Source organism: Phalacrocorax aristotelis, chromosome 19 (genome assembly GCF_949628215.1).
Source record: "Phalacrocorax aristotelis chromosome 19, bGulAri2.1, whole genome shotgun sequence".
In the NCBI taxonomy this organism is placed as follows: Eukaryota; Metazoa; Chordata; class Aves; order Suliformes; family Phalacrocoracidae; genus Phalacrocorax; species Phalacrocorax aristotelis.
The window spans coordinates 1598647-1618924 of NC_134294.1; the positions used below are offsets into that span (position 1 = coordinate 1598647).

General features: G+C 60.9%; 3 protein-coding genes across 12 annotated transcripts; 1 reads left to right on the plus strand and 2 right to left on the minus strand.

Moving 5' to 3' along the window:
- On the minus strand, positions 1–9953 carry ZBTB17 (zinc finger and BTB domain containing 17). 6 transcript variants are annotated; one of them, XM_075114116.1, is made up of 17 exons: positions 9784–9953; positions 8307–8405; positions 7718–7835; positions 5273–5479; positions 4916–5104; positions 4481–4645; positions 4224–4349; positions 3520–3758; positions 3291–3433; positions 2525–2825; positions 2320–2407; positions 1673–1789; positions 1450–1570; positions 1190–1320; positions 879–1094; positions 478–567; positions 1–385 (listed from the first exon to the last, which is right to left on the minus strand). In XM_075114116.1, the coding sequence occupies exons 2-17, from the start codon at positions 8310–8312 to the stop codon at positions 99–101; spliced, it is 2544 nt and encodes an 847-aa protein (XP_074970217.1). In that variant the 5' UTR covers positions 8313–8405; positions 9784–9953; the 3' UTR covers positions 1–98. The 6 variants fall into 6 exon arrangements, with proteins under 6 accessions (XP_074970217.1, XP_074970219.1, XP_074970215.1 ...); XM_075114118.1 differs by having other exon boundaries at positions 9793–9935; XM_075114114.1 differs by having other exon boundaries at positions 1–407; positions 9793–9935.
- Positions 9954–11599: 1646 nt separating this feature from the next.
- On the minus strand, positions 11600–13093 carry HSPB7 (heat shock protein family B (small) member 7). 2 transcript variants are annotated; one of them, XM_075113859.1, is made up of 3 exons: positions 12843–13093; positions 12516–12652; positions 11600–12114 (listed from the first exon to the last, which is right to left on the minus strand). In XM_075113859.1, the coding sequence occupies exons 1-3, from the start codon at positions 12967–12969 to the stop codon at positions 11929–11931; spliced, it is 450 nt and encodes a 149-aa protein (XP_074969960.1). In that variant the 5' UTR covers positions 12970–13093; the 3' UTR covers positions 11600–11928. The 2 variants fall into 2 exon arrangements, with proteins under 2 accessions (XP_074969960.1, XP_074969961.1); XM_075113860.1 differs by having other exon boundaries at positions 12516–12649; positions 12843–13091.
- A 319-nt stretch (positions 13094–13412) lies between these two features.
- Positions 13413–18961, plus strand: LOC142066429 (chloride channel protein ClC-Kb-like). Of its 4 annotated transcripts, XM_075113828.1 has the most exons (19): positions 13434–13636; positions 13727–13855; positions 13973–14101; positions 14196–14335; positions 14461–14538; positions 14662–14740; positions 14823–14948; positions 15072–15156; positions 15256–15357; positions 15935–16019; positions 16102–16269; positions 16379–16448; positions 17530–17640; positions 17735–17948; positions 18036–18169; positions 18245–18336; positions 18425–18508; positions 18630–18716; positions 18787–18961. In XM_075113828.1, the coding sequence occupies exons 1-19, from the start codon at positions 13537–13539 to the stop codon at positions 18823–18825; spliced, it is 2052 nt and encodes a 683-aa protein (XP_074969929.1). In that variant the 5' UTR covers positions 13434–13536; the 3' UTR covers positions 18826–18961. The 4 variants fall into 4 exon arrangements, with proteins under 4 accessions (XP_074969932.1, XP_074969929.1, XP_074969930.1 ...); XM_075113831.1 differs by having other exon boundaries at positions 13413–13855; XM_075113829.1 differs by lacking the exon at positions 15256–15357.
- The last annotated feature ends 1317 nt before the right edge of the window (positions 18962–20278 follow it).

Consider the following 20278-nt stretch of genomic DNA (forward strand, 5'->3'; position numbering starts at 1 on the left):
TTAGAAAATACTGCAATTTATTCCATTTCTCTCCTTCCAGAAATACACTTTTTACACCATTTCCAAGCAGCTGTCTTTTAAATAAAGGCGAGGGGGGGTCACTCGGGGGGCGGCTGACCCTCCCCGGCTGTGGGCGCAGGGGCCAGGGGGGCGGCGGGGGGCTCGGGGGGGCCGTCCCGGGTTCGGAAGAGCAGTTCTCCAGCGGGAATGACCTGCTCCGTTTGCCAAGCGGCAGCGGTTCCGTATTGCTGGTAAAAGTCCGTGTCGGCCTGGAACATGACGAGGGCTTGGGCCGTGTGGATGCGGACGTGCTGTGCCAGGCTCGTGGCATCCAGGAATTTTTCCCCACAGGAATCGCAGGCGTAGAGGATCTGGGTGTTGGGGTCTGCAAGGGAAAAGGGGAGGCGCTGGGGTGGGGGGGTGGCGGGGCAGGAGCCGGCCGACCCCCCTCCTCTCGCTTCCCCATCCCCATCTCACCTGCTTCTTGCACTTGCTTCACGGCTTTGGTGATCTCGGCTTTAAGTGCTTCGGTCTCGTCCGCCGTCACTGCGGCCGCTACAGGGACCACTGTGGGGGGAGAGGAGGGGGAGGCGATGGCGAGGGGGGCACGGGGGGAGACCCCTGCAGGAGCAGGACCCTGGATTGTGCCCATCACAGTATTTAGGAGGGGACTGGAGCCAGGCTGTGATGTTTCCCCGCCACGGCAAAGGGTGCTGCACCCCACGGATAAGCCTCCGAGCCTCTCTGGAATGGCTCTTGGGATCCCCAAGCTGCGCCCCGTGGATAAGCCTCACTTAGGATGGCTTTTAGGCCCCCAAAGCTGGACCCTGTGGATAAACCTCCCTTTTGGGAAGGCTCCCGGGGCCCCCCAAGCTCACCCGTGAGCTGCGTGACAGCAGTGGCAGCCAGCGCCTCGGTGGCCAGCGTCACCATGTCGTCGGAAGCCACCGTGACGATGTTGACCTCGTCTCCTTCCTCCGGCTCCAGGATTTTGATGCCCGCCTTGCCCTGGTGCACCGTCTTCACGTGGGAACGCAGGTTGTCCACCCGGTTGAAGCCCCGGCCGCACTTGTCGCACAGGAACGGCTTCTCCCCTGGGGATGAGATGAGGAATTTGAGGGTGGTTAGAGGTTTAGGGGGTGGTTAAAGATGATGGGGGGGGCTGTCGGGGAGCCCTGGTGATACGCACCGGTGTGGATAATGATGTGTTTGGAGAGATCGCCCACGTTGACGAAGGCTTTGCTGCAGACGGTGCATTTGTGGGGTCGGATATTATCGTGGTGGCGGATGTGGTTGGCCAGTTGGCTCGACTGGACGAACCTGGGTGAGGAAAAAAACCCCACACGTTCCTCACCACGATCCCCGTCCTCAGCGATAACACCCTGGCACCTCCACCCACCCTCCATGGCCGTGGAGGTGCCCCCCAACATTCACGTGGTGGGCCCTCACCTCTTGCCGCAGCGTTCGCAGACGTAGGGTTTCTCCCCCGTGTGCTGGCGCACGTGGGCGATGAGGGAGCTCGCTTGGGTGAAGGCTTTCCCGCAGATCAAGCACTGGCACGGCTTTTCTCCTGGAAGAGATGGGGGAGGGTCAACAACACAGGGATGGGGAGCACGAGGATCCCCCAAAAATGCCTCGGGGGAAAAAGGGGGTGGCAAAGCTTTGTCCGTACCGGTGTGGATGCGGACGTGTCGCTGCAGCGCCCCGGGGTCGGCGAATTGGCGCTGGCAGTGGACGCAGACGTAGGGTTTCTCCCCGCTGTGGATCCGGAGGTGTCGTTTCAGGTTGCCTGAGAGCAGACAAGGCTCAGCCGCGGGGTACAGGGACACCGGCACCCTCCCTCCCTCCCCAGCGCCCCGGCAGCTCCATCAGGAAACCTCATCGCTATTTACAGAGCGGGGACCACAGGAGTGCCGCACCGCCGATCCCCAGAGCCGAGGATCGGGTGGCAACATGGCAGCGGGGAGAGCCAGAACAAGCATCCCAGTTTTGAGGGCACGGAGAGATGCTTCAGGCTCATCCAGACCCATCCAGCTCCACAGAGGTTTGGGGAGATGGGAGGAGACATCTCTATCCCTAGAAACTGGATCAAGGGCTCCTTCCAGGAGCGATCCCATGGGGGACGCCAGCCTGGCCCCACAGAGGGGGAGAAATTCATGCACCACAACCGTGGCGCTGCAGTGAGAGGTTTAAAACCTCCCGTGCCTGGGATGAAATCCTTCCTCCGGCTCCGATTCCCCCACAGAGCAGTCCCTGTTCCCCCCAGGGCCAGCCAAACCTCCATCACCGGGACCTCGCCACCCACCAGCCCCGCGCTACCTGAAGTGGTGAACTGTTTGCCGCACTCCCGACACTTCAGGGGCCCGTCCGCGATGTGAATCTTCAGGTGAGCCTTCAAGTTCCCCACCTGGGGACAGCGAGAGGGATGCAGAGAACCCCCCCAACATCACCCCCACCTCCCTCCGGAGGGACCTGAACTGCCGCTGGGTCCGGCTTCCCCCCCCCCTCCCCCGCCCCAATTCACCTGGTTGAATTTCTTGTCGCAGTGGGGACACTTGTGCTCCTTGTCGGTGTCGTGGGTCTCCAGATGCCGCATTTTCGAGGTGGGGTCGGAGAAGGAGCGCCCACAGTAGTCGCACTGGTACGGTTTCTCCCCGCTGTGCACCAGCTGGTGCCGTTTGAGGTTGCCGGAGGTGGTGAAGAGCTTGCCGCAGTCGTCGCAGCGGTATTTGGCCTCCCCCGTGTGCCGTTTCTTGTGGAGGTTCAGCAGGCTGATGAGGCGGTAGCTCTTCCCGCACTCCTCACAGCCGTAGGGCTTCAACGGGCTGCGGAGGAGACGGGGCTGTCACGCCGCGGGGAAGAACCGGCGTGCCGAGCTCTCACCGCCCCGATCCGAGCTCCACCACCACCGAGCTAGACCCGTCGGGATCCCACAGGACGTCTGGGAGCAACGCAAACGGAAAGGACAGGGGCGGAAAGGTAGATCTCCTCCCAGACTACCCCACCACGCTGCCGGATTCACAAAGATTTGATGTTTTGCAGCAAAAGCCACATTTTTTAGGTGCTGCCGGCGTCTTTTTGTGGCTGGCGCCATCCAAACGAGCTGCTGGGAGCTTTCCAACCCTGCAGCGCCGACCTCTCCAGACCAATGCGAGAGGCAGAGCGATGCTGGCTGCGTACCGACCTCTTGCTCAAACCCCGATGCCCTCGGCCAGCTGCTGGCATCGTCACAAGCCCTTCTCCACCCAGCTCAGCCCGGTGGCACCTCTCAGTCCCCAGCACTGCCGTACCTGTGCGTCTTCTCGTGGGCTTTGCACGCAGCCGGGTCGGAGAAGGCTTTGTTACACTCCCTGCAGGCGAAGGGTTTCTCACCGGTGTGGATACGGATGTGCCGCTTGAAGTTGCCGGTGTGGGTGAACTCCTTCCCACAGTCCTAGGGATGGAGAGAGACAGGCGCAGCCGTGACGCCCGGCGGCCCCGAGGGACCGGAGAGCCCGCCCAGGCCGCGGCCGGCCTCACCTCGCACTTGTGCGTGACGGAGCCGTAGGCTTTCGACTCGGTCCTGTCGCTGTAAGTACCCAAACGCAGCAGACGGGTTTCACCCGAGTTCTCCTGCCCGGAGTCGGTGCTTCCCGATTCGTTATCTTCAGCATTTTCTCCGTTTTCTAAGCGGGGCTGCTCTTCCTCGGGGATTTTAGCCTCCTCTTCGTCCTCTGGCATCATCTCCCCCTCTTCCTCCTTCCCTTCCAGCTCCATCTCTGCAGGCATTTAGAACACAGGGATGCTAGGGATTGGGAGCAGCATCAGAGAGACAAAACCCACCCGTATTTCCTAACTCTAAGCCTGGGTTTAAGGCTTTGGGGATTAGACCTGCCCTAGTGTACTCAGGGAGATCCCGGTACTCCATCGTACCACACAGGTGCCAAGACCTCTGCCTGGAGTCACTTTGAATTTGCAGGTTATCAGGCCTAAAATCCAACAGCCTGTGCAGAGAGAAGAGCATTTCCCAACCTCTCCAACCTCTGCCCCACAGGCAACCGCTCCTGGGGGTTCTGCGACTCGCAGGAGACACTGTTTGCACAGCAAGACTCACGCTAACAAAGTTAATTACATGGAAAACAAGGATTCAACCCTTGCCCTGCTTTATTTCAGCCCTGCTGAAGGGAGTAGGTGGACAGAAAAGTCTGCAAAGACCCAAAGACCGCCCCCGCTCACCAACACACCTCCCATTTCGGCACCCGGAGAGACGCTGCCCTTCGTCGCGGGGCTGCCACCGATCGTGTTCTCCGCCGGCTGCGGGTGGCTGGGAAATTCAGCGTTGGGGCCCTCCTGGATGGCAACACCTGCCCCTACAAGCAACGGAGCGTCTCGGGCATGCTTGAGGAGACATCAGGCTCCACGCAGCAGAGCCTGGCAGCAGGACAGGGTGTGCTGGGGGAAACGATGGGGGATTTTGGGTGTCATTCCCTTAGGGGCTCACCTTCTTGGCCATCCAGGTACTTCGCCTGTGCCTCGGGCTGTGCTGCTGCAGCCACGGGCATCTCTTCCTTCCCCTCCGGGTCGGGAGGAACCAGTTTTGTTTTGTCAAGATCACCCAGTGCTTCTGAAGTCGGCCTCTTGTCCTCGACAGTCACCTTGTCAGCCCCTGAGAGGGAAGAGGCAAAGCACTCCAGCATTTGCCGCCTGTGCAGGGGCACCCTGACAGCTGCTAGGGGGTTCCCAAATCCCGTAAAGGTTCAAGGAAGCATCAGTTCTTCAACTGCTGATGCTTCACAAGGGGATGAAACCCTGTCCAGACTCCCTTGCACACCAGAGGTGCCTGGGCCATGGGTTTGGGCGGTGACCAGAGAGCGTGGTCGCTTCAGAGGGCGACTTCCAGCCTCCCCAGCTGAGGGAAAGCGAGGAGGTTACGTACCGATCTCGGCGGGGGGTGGCTGGCTCTTGGCGGGGCTTTCTGCCGGCACGGCGAGGGACTTGAGAGCATTGCAAGCGCTAACGATCTCCTGCATTTGGAGGAAACCTGCCACCGCCAGCACGTCTTCCACGTTGTCGGGGTTTAGGCTTAGCTTAGCCGTGTACATGAACTCCAAAACCTGGCCCAGGCCTGCAAGGGAGGCGATGCAACCAGGAATAAGCTCTCACATCTCAGCTGTGCAATTTTGAAAAGCCCAAAGCACAGGAAATAACAGGCCGAGGAGCCTCCCTCAAACCCTGAGCACCAAACCGCTTCATTTAAGCGGCTCAGAGGGATATTGGATAACCCTCTGCCTACCTGCCGCATTGCTGATGTCGAGGTGCACAACGTCCTTCTGGTCGACAAAGAGCATCCTGAAATACTCGCTGCAGGCTGCCAGCACGGCTTTGTGGGCCTTGAAGTCGATGCCGTCCACCACGAAGGTGCAGTCGCACAGCAAACCCAGCTGCCGCTGCTGGTTCAGCTGTTCCAGGACTTGCTTGCTGTGCTGGGGAAAATCCATGGCTGCGGGGAGAAAAGCAAACCCCAGGAGGGGCGTGAGATGGGTGCCGAAACCCTGATGCTGTGTCGGGAAGGGCCATGAAAGAGGACCACAAACAAAGCCATGGATCAACTGCAACCTGACCACCCTGTTTGTTAAAAAATGTGGCCCAAAAAAGCCTGATTTCAGCTCCTCGCTACAGCCACCCGCCTCCTCCACTAAATACAACCCCAAAACCTCTCCTATAACAGGCACAACACCAGCACAGGGCTGCAGAGACCTCACTGAACAGTCAATATATTTTTTTGCCATCCTAACAGCCTTTAAAATACATTTATTGCTCTTCATCTGGCCCAAGCTCCGAGCGGGAACCCTGCTGCCTCTGCAAACGTGCCCCTTCAGTGAGCAGGTTGTGCCACCGCTCCCGCCGAGGGCGCAGCGCGAAAAGCGTTCATGAAAATCTTTGAGCTCCTGCTCATTTTAGGCACTCGCATCATGATACTGAGATTTTAGTATTTTTGTTGTGTGTTCGGAGGGAATTCTCCCTGTTCGAAGCACAACTTTGGCCGAGGAACACTGGAAACTCCTGGGAACACTGTGAAAGCCCATTTTCCTACGAGGTCCTTGTTGGCAAAGGTTGAGGGGCACCACAAGCTTCAACTGCTGCCAGGCGTGGGGTTTCCTCCTGGGCTGTGGGGTAGAGAACGAAGGGTTTTCACTCAGCTTCGTTTTCAGATTATTCCTCTGCAGGCTGAAGGGAGCATTTCATTCCTTGCTGGATGAGCGACGAGCAAGGAGGGAGGAGAAAGCAAACGGGGACTATCCACAGTTCTTGCTCAACCTGCCAAGGCCAGGAAGTCCCTAAAGCTCTGGATGCTGGAAGAAGCAAAGTTATGGCCAGAGAAATTCTTGGTTTTGATGCGAAGTCGATGCTCAGTGTCTCTCTGAAGGTTTCCAGCCCGTAACAGTTGCTTTTCCACTTTACCAGCTCTTAAAAACAGCACAGGTAGTCTCAGGTCGGGGAAAGGCGACAGGTTTGGATCCAGAAAACCGGTCGCTTCCAGGCAGCCATGAGCACATCCCTCCTCCGGATCCAGGATCCATTCGAGCGTGCCCAAGCACGCAGCAGGCGAGCACCGCGGGCAGAGGGAGCCTCCTCCTGTCTGCAGCGGGTGCTAGCAACGCCCTCGGTGAAGATCCTCCGCCCGAGGATCGATTTGGCTTCCGAAGTCATTCTTGGCAGGGATGAGAAGCCCAGACGCCTCCGACAGCATGCACGGAGAGAGAAAGTTTCACTCCCAAAAGATGCTGTTTATCTTTGCAATTAATAACCCACCACAACTTTCCCCCAGCTCTCCAAAACATGGGATATTTTTTTAACCGAACACCCACAGCCCGTCCCAAAATACTTCCCTCGAGAGCCAGAAAATTCAATATTTGTATTAAAATCTGTCTAAACCCACACACACTTATGACCCTGTAAGGTTTGCAAAGGAAGCTCTGGAGAAAAAAAGTGGGGAGGATTTTCCCAGCAGGATAAACAACGCTGCCTCCCGTGCTTGGAAAGCTCTGCGCAGCAGGATCTGAGAAATCACGATGGTTTGATGCACTAAAAGGCTATTTTCAGTAATTTGTAGGAGGCACTTTGCATGTGAATGATGATTTTTATCACTCTCCAATTGGCCTCGCTGCAGCATCATGCCTGAGCTTTGCGAAGGAAGCAAAATCCCAAGAAACTCAACTCTTCCCAAAAAAACTTCATCTTTTCTGCAGTTTCCTCCGCAACGTCACATTACAGCTTCATCAGAGCAGGCGAGTGCAGCGGGGCAGAGGCTGGGGCGAGCTGCGTATCGCCCTCGTACCCGAACCCAGCGCCCCCCAGCAGCTGAGATGACCTTCGTACACTAAGATCACTGACTCCAAGCCTTAAAAATCCCAAATATCTGGATCAAAACACACACAGTGCACCCGAAATGCCGCCCTGGTTCCTTGCCACTGCTCGGGCAGGGCCAGTTTGTGGTTCCAGAGCCGAGATCTGTCTCCATCCCCGACCAAATGGGATGTGCTGAAATGGGGATGGATCCAGGGAGGGCAGATGCCAGATCAGGCACTGCTGCTCCCCCCGACACCAGACGAATTAGTCCCTGTTAGCGCACACCCACCGCTGCCAGCTGTTTAAGGTAGCGGTGCTATCTGAGGGCACATGACAGAGCTCCTCGCCTGAAAAACAAAGATAAGCCAGGATTGGCGCCCAACCTCACCCTTGCGCTGCGAGGAGCCGAGGTATCCGGAGGACAGAGGCTGTGGGCGAGGCAGTTGTGGGTCTCCTCCAGAGTTTTCCCCCCTCCCGGTGCTCAGGTCAGTCTCTACACAGCCATCCTGGGAGAAACGGGATGAAAAGCTCCATTTTAAAACCCGAACCTTGCGTGTTGAAGGCACCAAGGTCCGACGTCACTGACTCAGGACCAGGCACCCTGATTTCACCTTGTCAGGGGCAAACAAATGCCGTGTCCCCTCCCAACCTCTCCCTGATGTGGCTGTCGAGTCTCTCATTACCTGATTAACCACAGAAAAGCTTCGTTATGAGAACACCCACGCTCGCAAAGATAAATACAGCAGCTACTGTCCCAAGGAGCTTCCCACATGAGCTCTGCTAAGCTCCTTCACTTCTTAACAACACTAACCTCTCCCTGTCTCCCCATACCTGCCACCCGAGCACCTACCTATTAAAAACCACCCCAAAGCCTTGATAAATTGGAAAAAAATAGTGGTTTAAACATTGCCTTTCAATGCTGTCACCATCTTACGCTGAGAAGATAAAAAGGAAGAGGGGGTTTACTTTCTGCCTACCGTCATCTCCCTTCTTGTGTGTCAGCTCAGGGAACAAAGCAGCCCTAATCCTTTCAGTCTCTGCGAAGAGGAGTCTGTCCTCATTTCCAGTAACCGATTCTGCAACATTTTCAGTTAAAAAAAATACAGTTAAGAGCTGATCTGACATTCAAGGCCCAGATGTACTAATAATCCAAACTATGAAATAGAGAAGGGCTCTGGAGTTTACGATCAGCACCAAAACTGGAAGGCGAGCTGGCATTCAGCTGGAAGGGGGTGGAAAATAATCACAAGCAATGACAGGCTGGAAAAAAATGTGGTGGAAAGGAAATAAAAGGAGAAAGACACGAGGAGAGAGATGAGCAGAGATGCTCTGGACACCCCCCAGCAAACAGACACCCCGCAGACCCCTCAGTTATTTAGTTTTCAGGCACATGGATAAGCTCGTGCAGTTCCTGATGCAGCTGTGCAGGCAGGGCTGCCCGCAGGTAACCGGAGCCCCGGGCTGCAGTGGGCAGGGAGCCAGCAGGGCTCCTGAGACGTCGCAGGACCTTGAGCTCTGCTGTGAAAACCGCCTGTTTCTACAGTGCCTGGGTGATGAACTCTGAAACCTTTGTCTTCTTGCAAAAAACCCTGCCTTTGGAATGCTGCCCGATCTCTGAAACTTCAGCAGAAGCTTCTGATGCAGAAATGCAACCAAGGAAACACGGCTTGTCCATGAAATGGGCCGTCTGCACCCAAAAAGCGATCCCTGCAGAGGGCACGTACAGCCAGAACGGGCTGTCATCACACTAAAAAAGATGCTAGATGAGGAGGAAAAAAAAGCCTTTTTGCCTTGAGCTGCTGCGCAATGCTTTGAAGTTGGTGATGTCCTTGACAGACAGCTCGTGGGGCGCCAGGGGACTCGTCTCACGTGGCGTTGGCTGTCGGGGTGGCGTCCCCCACAGATGTCTTGCCGTGTCCCGAGGGAATGGCGGCTGCTCCACACGTGGTGGGTCTCCTAAAAACTTTTCAGGCTCCCCTAAAATTCGCTCCTGACCTTGCCTCGAGTCACCCCACAGCTGCGTGGGGGGAGACGACACACATGTCTCCCACGGCAGATGCAAGCACCGTGGCCGGGGGGGCTGGCAGGACCCCAGCAGCCCCCCGTTCCCCCCCCGACAGCCGCCCTGGGGCTCAGCACAGAGCCCGGCAGCGGCTTGGGGGTGGGGTGGGGTCACACGGGGTGGGGGGCTCAAATCGGGGCGAGAGGGGAAAGGGCTACCACGGCCCCCCTTGGGGTGCTAAGGGGATGGGGGGACACCCACGCAGCCTCCCCGCAAAAAACCAGGGTTCGCGCAGCGGGGTGACCCCAAAACCGGCTCCTTTTTGAGGGGAGAGGTGGCCCAGGCAGGGAACTAGGCCGCAGCCCCCTTCTCCTCACAGCCCACGTGCTCCCCCAGCCCCTCCAGCCCCCCAGCTCCTCCCCGGGATCCTCCCCGGCCCTCCCCACCGTTACCTGCCATACCGGGCCCGGCGGGGGCCTCACACCGCCGCCCGCGACGCTCACCGTGACACCGACCAGACAAAGGGCGCCGCCATCTTGCCGCCGGGCGGAAGCGGCGTCGCCCTCCCCCGCCCACCGACGGCGCATGCGCGGCCCACCGCTCCCCTGCCCGGGCCGCGCATGTGCGGATGGGGCGGTGGGGCGGGTCACGTGGCTGTGCGTGTCTCCCCCGTCTCCTCAGAGCGCCGCCATGACAGTGCGGGCGGAGCGGCGGGGAGGGGCTGGCTCCGGGGCTGACCGCACCGAGCCGCGGGGTTAAAGGGCCCTGTTCCGCCACGCTGGGATGCCCCTGAGGGGTTTGGTTCCCTCCATAAGGCTGACCACACATTCAGGCGTGTCGGCAGGCTGAGGTGTCAGGCAGCTGCTTGTGATGGTGGCTGGGTGTCTCCACAGGGCGCAGGCCCAGGCTTGTGTTCCCGGCAGGTCAGCACAGGCCAAGAGCTGAAGATGTTGCCTAAACTGGGGTCTCTGAACAGGCAAACCCCCTCAGGCCGGTGTATAGGGCCTGGTGGCATGGGGCTTTGAAGGCAGCTGCTGACTGGCGTGCGTTGTAAGGCGCTGGTGCGTTGGGCCTGGTGCAGGCAGCAGGCTGGAGAGCACACAGCCCCAAAAGCATAACATTCCTATTCCTATCAACCTGTTTCCCCCTAAGGCTGGATTTCCCAGCCATGAGCCCAAAGCAGGGCCATGCTGCTGTGGGGTGTGGTCAGTGCTCGGGCTCTGAGCTGTCCCTTCACCCACTCCCTGGCGTGGAAATCGCCGTGCAAAACTAGCCGGCCTTGGGGAGAAAAAGTAAGGTTTTTTTCTTCCTCCTTTGGCTGGAGCTTGGTGGGCGAGGGCCACCCGGCAGCCTGTCGCCGCTAGATGGCAATCTGTGACCGCGGTGGGTGGCTCCCTGGATGCTGGGGGGCCCCGGGCACCCAGGGGTGGCATTTCGGGGCAGAGCAGACGCGTCCCATCGCAGAGGATCCATGACAGGGCATTGCCGCTGCTCCTCACCCCCATGGCTCCAGTTTCCTAAGCTGGGCTGGGGGCTTTTATAGCCATTAAGAGATTTTTTAATAACTTAAAAGATTTTCCTTCACAGCGGCCTGTGGCAGTGAGTCCCCCGAGTGACCAGCAGTGCCAATAGGCAAACCACCCGAGGACACGATAGAAAAGGCGCGTGTGTTTGTGTGTGTCCCCGACGTGCAGGTGTGTTAATGCAAGTCACGAGTCGTTAAGGGACGAGCTGACCTCAGAGCTGGAGCAGCAACACAAGTGGGGGCGGCGTGTGGTAGCTATAAACAGCCGCTCGCCCTGAACGGGCGCCTCGCTGTTGTTTGTACACACGGGGAGATGGAGCTGGGCCCTCGGGGGGGCGATTTGGGGGAGCATTTAGGCCCCCAAAAAGAAGCCCCTGGGTTTGGCAGCCAGGCTGGGACCTGTCGTCCCAGCTCATGCCGCTGCCCAGGTCTTCCCCTAGGGCGATGGGTGCGGGTGGGCGAGGGGAGGAGGAGGATTTGGTCACCTTCCAGGTGGGCCGGCGGCCGAACAGCTGAGGGAATGGCTCAGAAATAGACCGGCGGGGAAGAAATGAGTCACCCCAGGCTGGAAATAAACGGGGCCGCGGGCATGGAGGGGAGCTGGGGCGGCTCCTCGCCCACGTTTTTGTCAGGAGGGAGGAATCGCTCGTGGTACCCCTTACTGAGATGCCCCTTGGGGCTAAACCCACAGTTCTTTTGGGGGAAAAGCATCAAGAAAACCTTAGAAACTGAAGAGGCAGCAGTCAGGCGTTCTCAATAATTTATCACAAGCCGTATATACAGAGACAAGCTCTGCCAGAGGGTTGGGGAAGGGAACCTCGCTCCTGGTGGGACTCTTGGCACGCTGGATCTTCCCCATCAACCCTCTCTGGCTAAAAATCACCAGAGCCAGGACTCCCCTCCGGAGCTTCTCCGGTGGGTGACAGGATGCGTCTCTCCACGCCGGCCCCCTGCCACAGGTTGCACCTTGCAGGGGGAGCGTTCCCATCCCCTACCCCACATCCCACCTCCTTCCCTAATTACTCAAATAATTAACAAGGAGAAGCAGGGGAAAAAAGGGACCCCGGAGCCCTCAGATCTTGATCTCAGTCCGGAAGGTTTGCTGGACGTGGTCGGTGTGCTTGGCGGGCTGTCGCTGAGCCCGGATGGTCAATGTGCCATCGTCCCCCAGCGAGGACGACACTGACGTGGGGTCCACGTCTTCGGGGAGCTGGCATTTGTGGGTGAAGGTGTTCATGACGGTGCCGTCCGTGGCCAGCTGGGGAAAAAAAAATGGGTGAGAGAGGGTGATTTTGGGGTGCAGGTGGGGTAGGGGCTTGTTGTTCCCTGCCCTTGGGTGAGGCTGGCGGTGGCACCTTGTATGTGGTGTTAATATTTATCTCCCCGAGGGGATGGGTGGGATGTGGGTGGCAGCTGGGGGGGACAATGGTGCATTATTTCGGTTCCCACCCCCCCGGGAGAGGGGTGATTACAAGGCACAAGATTGTTGGGTCTTGTGGGCTTCACTCCTGCAAAATACGGGGCAAAGATGAGGAAATGGTGAATTAAACCCCATCAGGGTTATGGCCAGGGCTGTTAAGAAGTCACGTGGGAGTCAGCTGAGGATTTTGGGGCCCCCCACGCTTTGGGGGTGAGTGGGGAAGGGAGGGAAGCACCCACCTTCTCGGCATGCACCTCGATCTGGTTGTTGGAGGTGGTGACGATGATGTCCTCGGGGGCGAAGTCACTGACGTCCACTGTGAACTGATAGGTGTTGCCCAAGGTCTTCACAGCGCCGGTGTTGCCAGGCCGAGCTGCTGGAGATGGGGGGTCACAGCCACGGTTTGGCAGCAGGGGGATCCCCCCAACACCGCTCTCATGGCTCCGATTCTTGCCCAAACCCTCCGGGACAGGGATGTGCCGGCGTGGCAGGGGAGAGGAGGCATCGCCGACCCCTCCTTTGCTCCCAGCCCTATAAGTGGGGTGTCCCCCCCTCCCCAAACTCACCTGGGAACCCCAAAGTCTCGCCACGGGGCCGGACGAAGCTCCCAAAAAGCTCCATGGTGCCAGCGGGCGACACTGAGCGATGAAAGCTGTGCTCCGATGGGAAAGCAGCCGAGGATTTCACAGTCATCCACTGTGTAAGCCCCCCACCTCTGACCCCCAGCTCCCGCCGGGGAGGAAGAGCAAAGCCCCCTTCCTCGTCCTCCTCCTCCCGGCAAAACGGGAGCGGTTATTTCGAGGGGGGGCAGCTTGACGAGCTTTATAAAGCCTCGTTAAGGCTCCCGGCCGCCTGCCAGACCTCTTGTAAAACCGGCTAAATTTAGGTCTTGCGCCTGAGACAGTGGAAATTTTTCCCTTCTCCAGACCCCCCTTCAACGCCATGGAATGTGATGCCGGCATTCCTGCCTATTATTAAGGAATAATAATGATAATGAATTAAAATACTTATTAAATACTCCCTGCCCTGGGTTGTATTTGAGGACTGGGAGGTTGGAGGTGGCGGGGGGGGGGGGGCGGGTAGGACAACAACCCGGCTCGCTCTGGCCTGAGCGGGTCCGGCAGCTTCGTCAAGGTCGTTTTTAATGAGCTCGTTTGCAAACTCAGTCCAGCAGCAGCGGCCGAGGTGGGAGGACCGGTGAGGGGGTGCCCAAAAAAAAAAGAAAGGAGGGGGTGTCCTGCCCCCCAAAACATCCCTGGGATGGAGTGCAACATCCCAGGGGTTCTGCGGGAAGAGGAGAGGGTGCTGGTGTCGGAGCAGAGCTGGAGACCCTGCCCCGAAGCCCGGAGGAGGCTCCGAGGTGAGACCCACACCCAACGTGGGGGGATCTTGGGGGGTTGGGGTGATTTGGGGGGGGTCATCACCGCGTTGCCCCCCCTCCCCCCCGCAGGGTGCCTGGAGTGGGTGAAGCGGCAGCTTTTCCGTGTCGGGGAGGATTGGTATTTCCTCTTCGTCCTGGGGGTCCTCATGGCCACCATCAGCTTCGTGATGGACATGGTCACCTCCAGGCTCTACCAGGGTAAACGAGGGGCTCCTGCGGGGCAGAGGGGGGGCTTCACCCCGTGTTTGGGGGGTCACCAAGGTTGGGAAGGGGGTCTGGGGGGGCACATCTTCCCTCCCAACTCTCCTCCTCCAGCCCACCTGTGGCTTTACCAAGAAGTTGGTGACATCTTGGCGCTCAAGTACCTCTCATGGAGCATGTACCCCACAGCGCTGGCAGCCTTCTCCACCGGCTTCTCCCAAAGCATCACCCCGCACTCGGGAGGTGAGCCAGCTGCACCCCGACCTCCCCAGCACCCCCCAAAACAGCCCCGCCCCGGGAGCAGGTGGTCCCCTAAAATTTGGATACCCACCCCCAGGCTCTGGCATCCCGGAGCTGAAGACCATCCTGACGGGCGTCGTGCTGGAGGACTACCTGGCCATCCAAAACTTCGGAGCCAAGGTGGTGGGGTTGACCTGCACCCTGGCATGCGGCAGCACCATTTTCGTCGGCAAAGTGGTGAGGAATTCCCGCCCCGCCCCCCCGGCCCGGCTCCTGGTGTTGCCCGCAGTTTCGGTCGGCACCGGGGCGGTGCGGGGGGGACACACACACTCAGTGCCGTGTCCCCCCACCTCGGCACCCAGGGGCCTTTTGTCCACCTCACCGCCATGGCGGCCGCGTATTTGGGGAAGATGCGGACCTCGGTCACAAAGGAGTATGAGGTGGGGATGCTGTCCCTTCCCCAAAATTAATGGGGGCATTTCCCACATCCCCCCAAAATTGGGGGGGATTTTATTTTACCCCCCTAAAAAAATCTGGGTTACGGCTAAGCCCCCTCCTCGCAGAACAAGTTCAAGCAGAACGAGATGCTTGTGGCAGCGCAAGCCGTCGGGGTGGCCACAGTGTTCGGGGCACCCGTCAGCGGTGAGGATCCCCCCCCCATCCCACCCTGGGGACCCCCAAAGCCTGTCTTAAAGGGGGGTGGGGTGTCCCCCCATTTTTGCAGGGGTGCTTTTCAGCATCGAGGTGATGTCCTCCCACTTCGCCGTGCGGGATTACTGGCGGGGCTTCTTCGCCGCGACCTGCGGCGCGTTCATGTTTCGCCTCCTCACCATCTTCAACAGCGAGCAAGGCAAGGCAGGGTGCGCGCCCCTCCCCCTTTCCCCTTTACTTCCCCGGGGTGGGGGGTGGGGTGTAGCATTTTTAGGGTGCTCTCCCCCCAAACCACGTGCTCATTCCTCTCCCCCCTCCCCAGAAACCATCGTTGCTGTTTTTAAGAGCGACCTCAGGATTGATTTCCCCTTCGACCTCTTGGAGACCTTCTTTTTTGTGATTTTGGGGTAAGGGGGGGGGCCCGCCTGTACCCCGCCTGTACCCCCGCCTGTACCCCGCCTGTACCCCGCCTGTACCCCGCCTGTACCCCACTCTCTCCTCTGCAGGGCCGTTTGCGGGCTCCTGGGCTGCGCCTTCCTCTTCTGCCAGCGCTGGCTGCTGGCGGCCGTCAGGGAGAACCGGCTCACAGCCAAGCTGCTGGCCACCGAGTCCGTACCGGGTGTCTGTCTGTCTGCGCCCTGTGTGTCCGTGTGTCTGCCCCATGCAGCCTGCCTGTCCCCGTCCCCCCGTGTGTCTGTGCTGTGCAGCCTGCGTGTCTACCCTGCGTGTCTGTGTGTCCCCCCCCATGCACCCTGCACCTCCACCCTGTGCGTCCTTGGGTGTCCGTGTGTCCACCCCATGCACCTTGTGCATCGACCCCGTGCACCCTGCGTGTCCGTGTGTCCATGCTGCACACCCCATGTGCTGTGCGTATGTCCAGTCACCCACCTCATGCACCCTGCGTGTCTCACCCATACACCTTGGTTGTCCATCTGTCCACCCCATGCACCCTGCATGTCTGTGAGTCCACCCCATGCACCCTAAACATCCACCCTGTGCACTCTGGGCGTCTGTATTTCCCCCCTTCTCCATGCACCCTGGGTGTCCGTATGTCCACCCCGTGCACCCTGGGTGTCCGTATTCCCCCCATGCCTCCATGCATCCTGGGTGTCCTTGTGGCTGCCCCATGTACCCCATCTGTCCGTCTGTCCCTGCGCCCCCAGCCCTGCCTCTCCCCCACTCCAGAAAGCCCATCTACACTGTGCTGGTGGTGCTGCTCTTCTCCTCCATCACCTTCCCGCCCGGGCTGGGGCAGCTGATGGCCTCCAGGGTGAGTTGGGGGGAGCGTGGCATTCCCCAGGGCACCCCAACACATCCCAGTGGGTGCTCAGGAAGTCTGTCCGTCCGCCCAGCTCACCATGAAGGAGTACCTCACCTCCCTCTTCGACAACCGCACTTGGGGCACGCTGGTCTCCAACGCCACTGACCCCACCGGCGTGGACCCTCGGGGGCTCTGGCAGGAGTGGTGCCACCCCTCCGCCACCATCTTCGGCACCTTGGCCTTCTTCCTGCTGATGAAGGTAGCCGTGGCCCCCCCCAGTCCCTGTGGTCCCCCCTCCCTGAGAGTCGGTCTCCCCATGGGGATGACGGCCCCCCCCTTTTTGGCTGGGCTCTGCCCCCCCCCCCCAGTTCTGGATGCTGATCCTGGCCACCACCCTGCCCCTGCCCGCCGGCTACTTCATGCCCATCTTCATCTACGGTGAGTCTGGGCGTCTGCTGGGGACAGCCAGCCCTGGGGGGGACAGGGGGGACAGCCAGCCCTGGGGGGGGACGGGGGGGACAGCCAGCCCTGGGGGGGACAGGGGGGACAGCCAGCCCTGGGGGGGGACGGGGGGCAGCCAGCCCTGGGTGGGACAGGGGGGACAGCCAGCCCTGGGGGGGGACGGGGGGCAGCCAGCCCTGGGGGGGGACGGGGGGGACAGCCAGCCCTGGGGGGGGACGGGGGGCAGCCAGCCCTGGGGGGGGACAGGGGGGACAGCCAGCCCTGGGGGGGGACGGGGGGCAGCCAGCCCTGGGGGGGACAGGGGGGACAGCCAGCCCTGGGGGGGACAGGGGGGACAGCCAGCCCTGGGGGGGGATGGGGGGACAGCCAGCCCCGGGGGGGGGACGGGGGGGACAGCCAGCCCTGGGGGGGGACGGGGGGGACAGCCAGCCCCGGGGGGGGACAGGGGGGACAGCCAGCCCCGGGGGGGGATGGGGGGACAGCCAGCCCCGGGGGGGGACAGGGGGGACAGTCAGCCCTGGGGGGGGATGGGGGGACAGCCAGCCCTGGGGGGGACAGGGGGGACAGCCAGCCCTGGGGGGGGACGGGGGGGACAGCCAGCCCCGGGGGTGGACAGGGGGGACAGCCAGCCCCGGGGGGGGACGGGGGACAGCCAGCCCTGGGGGGGGATGGGGGGACAGCCAGCCCCGGGGGGGGACAGGGGGGACAGCCAGCCCTGGGGGGGGATGGGGGGACAGCCAGCCCCGGGGGGGGACAGGGGGGACAGCCAGCCCCGGGGGGGACAGGGGGAAAGGCCAGCCCCGGGGGGGACATCCAGCACTGGGGTGCATCCAGCCCTTGGAGTGGGGGGTACAGGGGAGGCATCCAGCCCGGGGGGGGGGGGCAGGAATCTCGCCCTGGGGGCGGTTACAGGGGTTGCATCCAGCCCTGGGGGTCAGGGGGTTGCGTCCTGCCCTGGGGGGCTGCAGGAGGGTGGTCACCTCCAGCTGCACCATTTGGGGGGGGGGGGGAGGCTGGGGTCTCCCCACCCCTCTTCCTCCCCCCCCCCCCATTTTAGGAGCTGCCATCGGGCGCTTGCTGGGGGAGACGGTGGCCCTGCTCTTCCCCCGGGGCCTCCATCTGGAGGGGGACCCCCGCCCCGTCATCCCTGGCGGCTACGCCCTGGCCGGTGAGTCAGGGGTGGGGGGGGACACCCGCGGGTGGGGGGCACCCAGCACCCATACACCAACCCCCCCCACCACCTCCCTGGTTCTCTACGACAGGTGCAGCTGCCTTTTCGGGCTCGGTGACTCACACCATCTCCACGACTTTACTGGTGTGCGAGGCCACCGGTTACCTGGGCCACCTCCTCCCCGTCGTCCTGGCCGTGCTGGTGGCCAACGCCATCACCCAGAAGCATCAACCGTCCTTCTACGACGGCACCATCATTGTCAAGAAGCTGCCCTACCTGCCCCGCATCCGCAGCCGGCACGTGGCGTAAGCCTCCCCCCTCCCAAAAACCCCATATTTTGGGGTGATTTGCTGTGAAATGGTGGAAATTTGGGGGTTTTTATGGCTCACCAGCTCCTACGAAGTGGTGGTGGAGGAGTTCATGGAGCGCCGGGTGGTGGCCTTGGCCAAGGGTAGTGGCTTCGAGGAGGTGCTGGTGGCCTTGGATGCCTCCGCCGCTGCCGAATACCCTGTGGTGGAGAGCGCAGGTGGGATGTGGGGGGGTGTTGGGGGGGGGTGACCGCACCAGGGGGGACATCACCGGGCTTGTCCCCGTGCTCCAGGGTCACCCACGCTGGTGGGCACCGTCAGCAGAGCCCAGCTGGTCGCCTTCCTCCAGAGCCACGAGCACCCCCGGGCACCCCCGGGGCAGAAGGTGAATGGCAAGGCAGGGGGGGAAGCACCCCTCTGCACCCAAAAATGCTGTTTGTCCACCCAAAAATTAATATATCACCTTCCTCCAGCTGGCCACCACAGGGACGCTCGGGGACAACTGCACCATCGAGCCCGTCATGCTCCAGCTCTTGCCGTGGACCTCCCTGCACCAGGTTTGGGGGGGGAACACAGGGCCAGGAGCCACCAAGCCCCCCCCCCAGCTCTGTGTCCCGGCGAGGGGACGTGGCGGGGGGTGGCTTTGTCCCCACGTGTCCCCGTTGTCACCTCCCCAAGGCCCATCACCTCTTTGAGCTGCTGAAGCTGCAGCGCATCTTCGTCACCCGCTTCGGGGAGCTGGTGGGAGCCGTCAGCAGGGTGGAGGTGAGGGGGGGACAAGGGGGGGGACAAGGAGGGGACGGGACCCCAGCCCACCTCCTCTGTCCCCTTGCAGCTGCGGAGAGCAATCGAGGAGCTCACCAACCCCAAGTGATGACTTCTAGGGACCCCTGGCCCCCCCCAGGTGATCCCCTGCACCCCGCCAGGGGACCCCAGGAGTCCAGTCTGGGGCAGGACGGGGATATTCTCCGGCAGAGTGTGCTCTTACATGAAATACATCAATCCATCAATGCACCCTCTTCTTCCTCCTCCACCTCCAGCCCTGTGGGGTTCATTTCGGGGGGGTCTCACCCCCCCGATACCACACAGCAGCACTTGACGAAGTACCCCAGTCTCAGTGACGCCCCCCCTCCCCCCGGACTCCCCCCTCTAATTATCGGCACATAATTATCCTTAATTATTGCAATTAATAAGGGTGATGGGTGCTTTGTGACTGCAAGATCCTGGGGGAAATGGGGGGGATAAGCCCCCCCCAGCTCGTGGGGCCCCCCCAGACAGGGGCACAGTGGTTTTGAGGGGAGCGGAGGGTGCGGCAGGCGCTAACGAAGATGTAATTAAGCCCGCCAGGGCGATTAGGCACAGCGGGGCAGGTTGGGTGAGGCGGGCATGCCCAGGCTCAGCCGGAGGAGGGGTGAAGCGGGGTCAGCACCAGGGAGACACCCCAAAAGCGGGGCGGGCGCTGGGCTGGGCGCTGGGGTGGGGCGAGGCCCTGGGAGTGGGGAGCAGCACCCACGTGCCCCACGGAGGGTGCTCAGTGAGCTGAGGGGGACCGCAGCACCCCCAGGTCACGGCGTGAGGGTGCTCGTAGGGACCCCAGCACCCCAAAGGCCCCGCTCGCCCCCTGCCTCAGTTTCCCCATTGCCCTTATCCGGCCCCGCTGGAGGCCAACAGAGATAAGGTGGTGCCGGGTGCCGCCGCCGCGACGCACCCAAATCCGGTGTCTCGCCCTCCGCCGCCTCCCCGGGCACCGCCGGACTTTGATCCGGGACCGAGGGTGGCGGCGGGGCTGAGACCGGCGAACTTGTGACACGCGTGGGGCCTCCACCGGCCCGAAAACCCCGGCGCGGGGCAAAACCCCACCCAAAGGGCAGCCTTCGCAGCAAGAGGCTGGTCCCCCCCCCCCGAAACCGCCCGCCCATTTTTTTAATGGTTTTGGAAAAAAAACCAAAACCCAAACCTTTTTCCGGCTTTTTTCCACCCGGTTATTTGGAGGCACCGGGCAGCCGGCCCCGCTGCCGCTGCGGCTTGGCTTTGGCTTTGGGGGAGCGGCAGGTGATAAAAAAGCCAAATTCCTCGTGGGTTTTGCTGAGGAAAAGAGGTCCTGCACGGGAAATGCTCCGCGAGCTGCGTGCAACCCCTTAGAAATCTTCATAAAAAGGCCCTTAAAACCCCTCTAAAAACAAACCCTTAAAACCCCTTTTAAAACCCTTAAACCTCCCTCTAAAATCCATTAAAACCCCTTAAAAACCCTCTTAAAACTCCCTAAAACCCCTTTTAAAAACCTGAAAACCCCTTAAAACTCCTTTAAACCCTCTTAAAACCAGAGG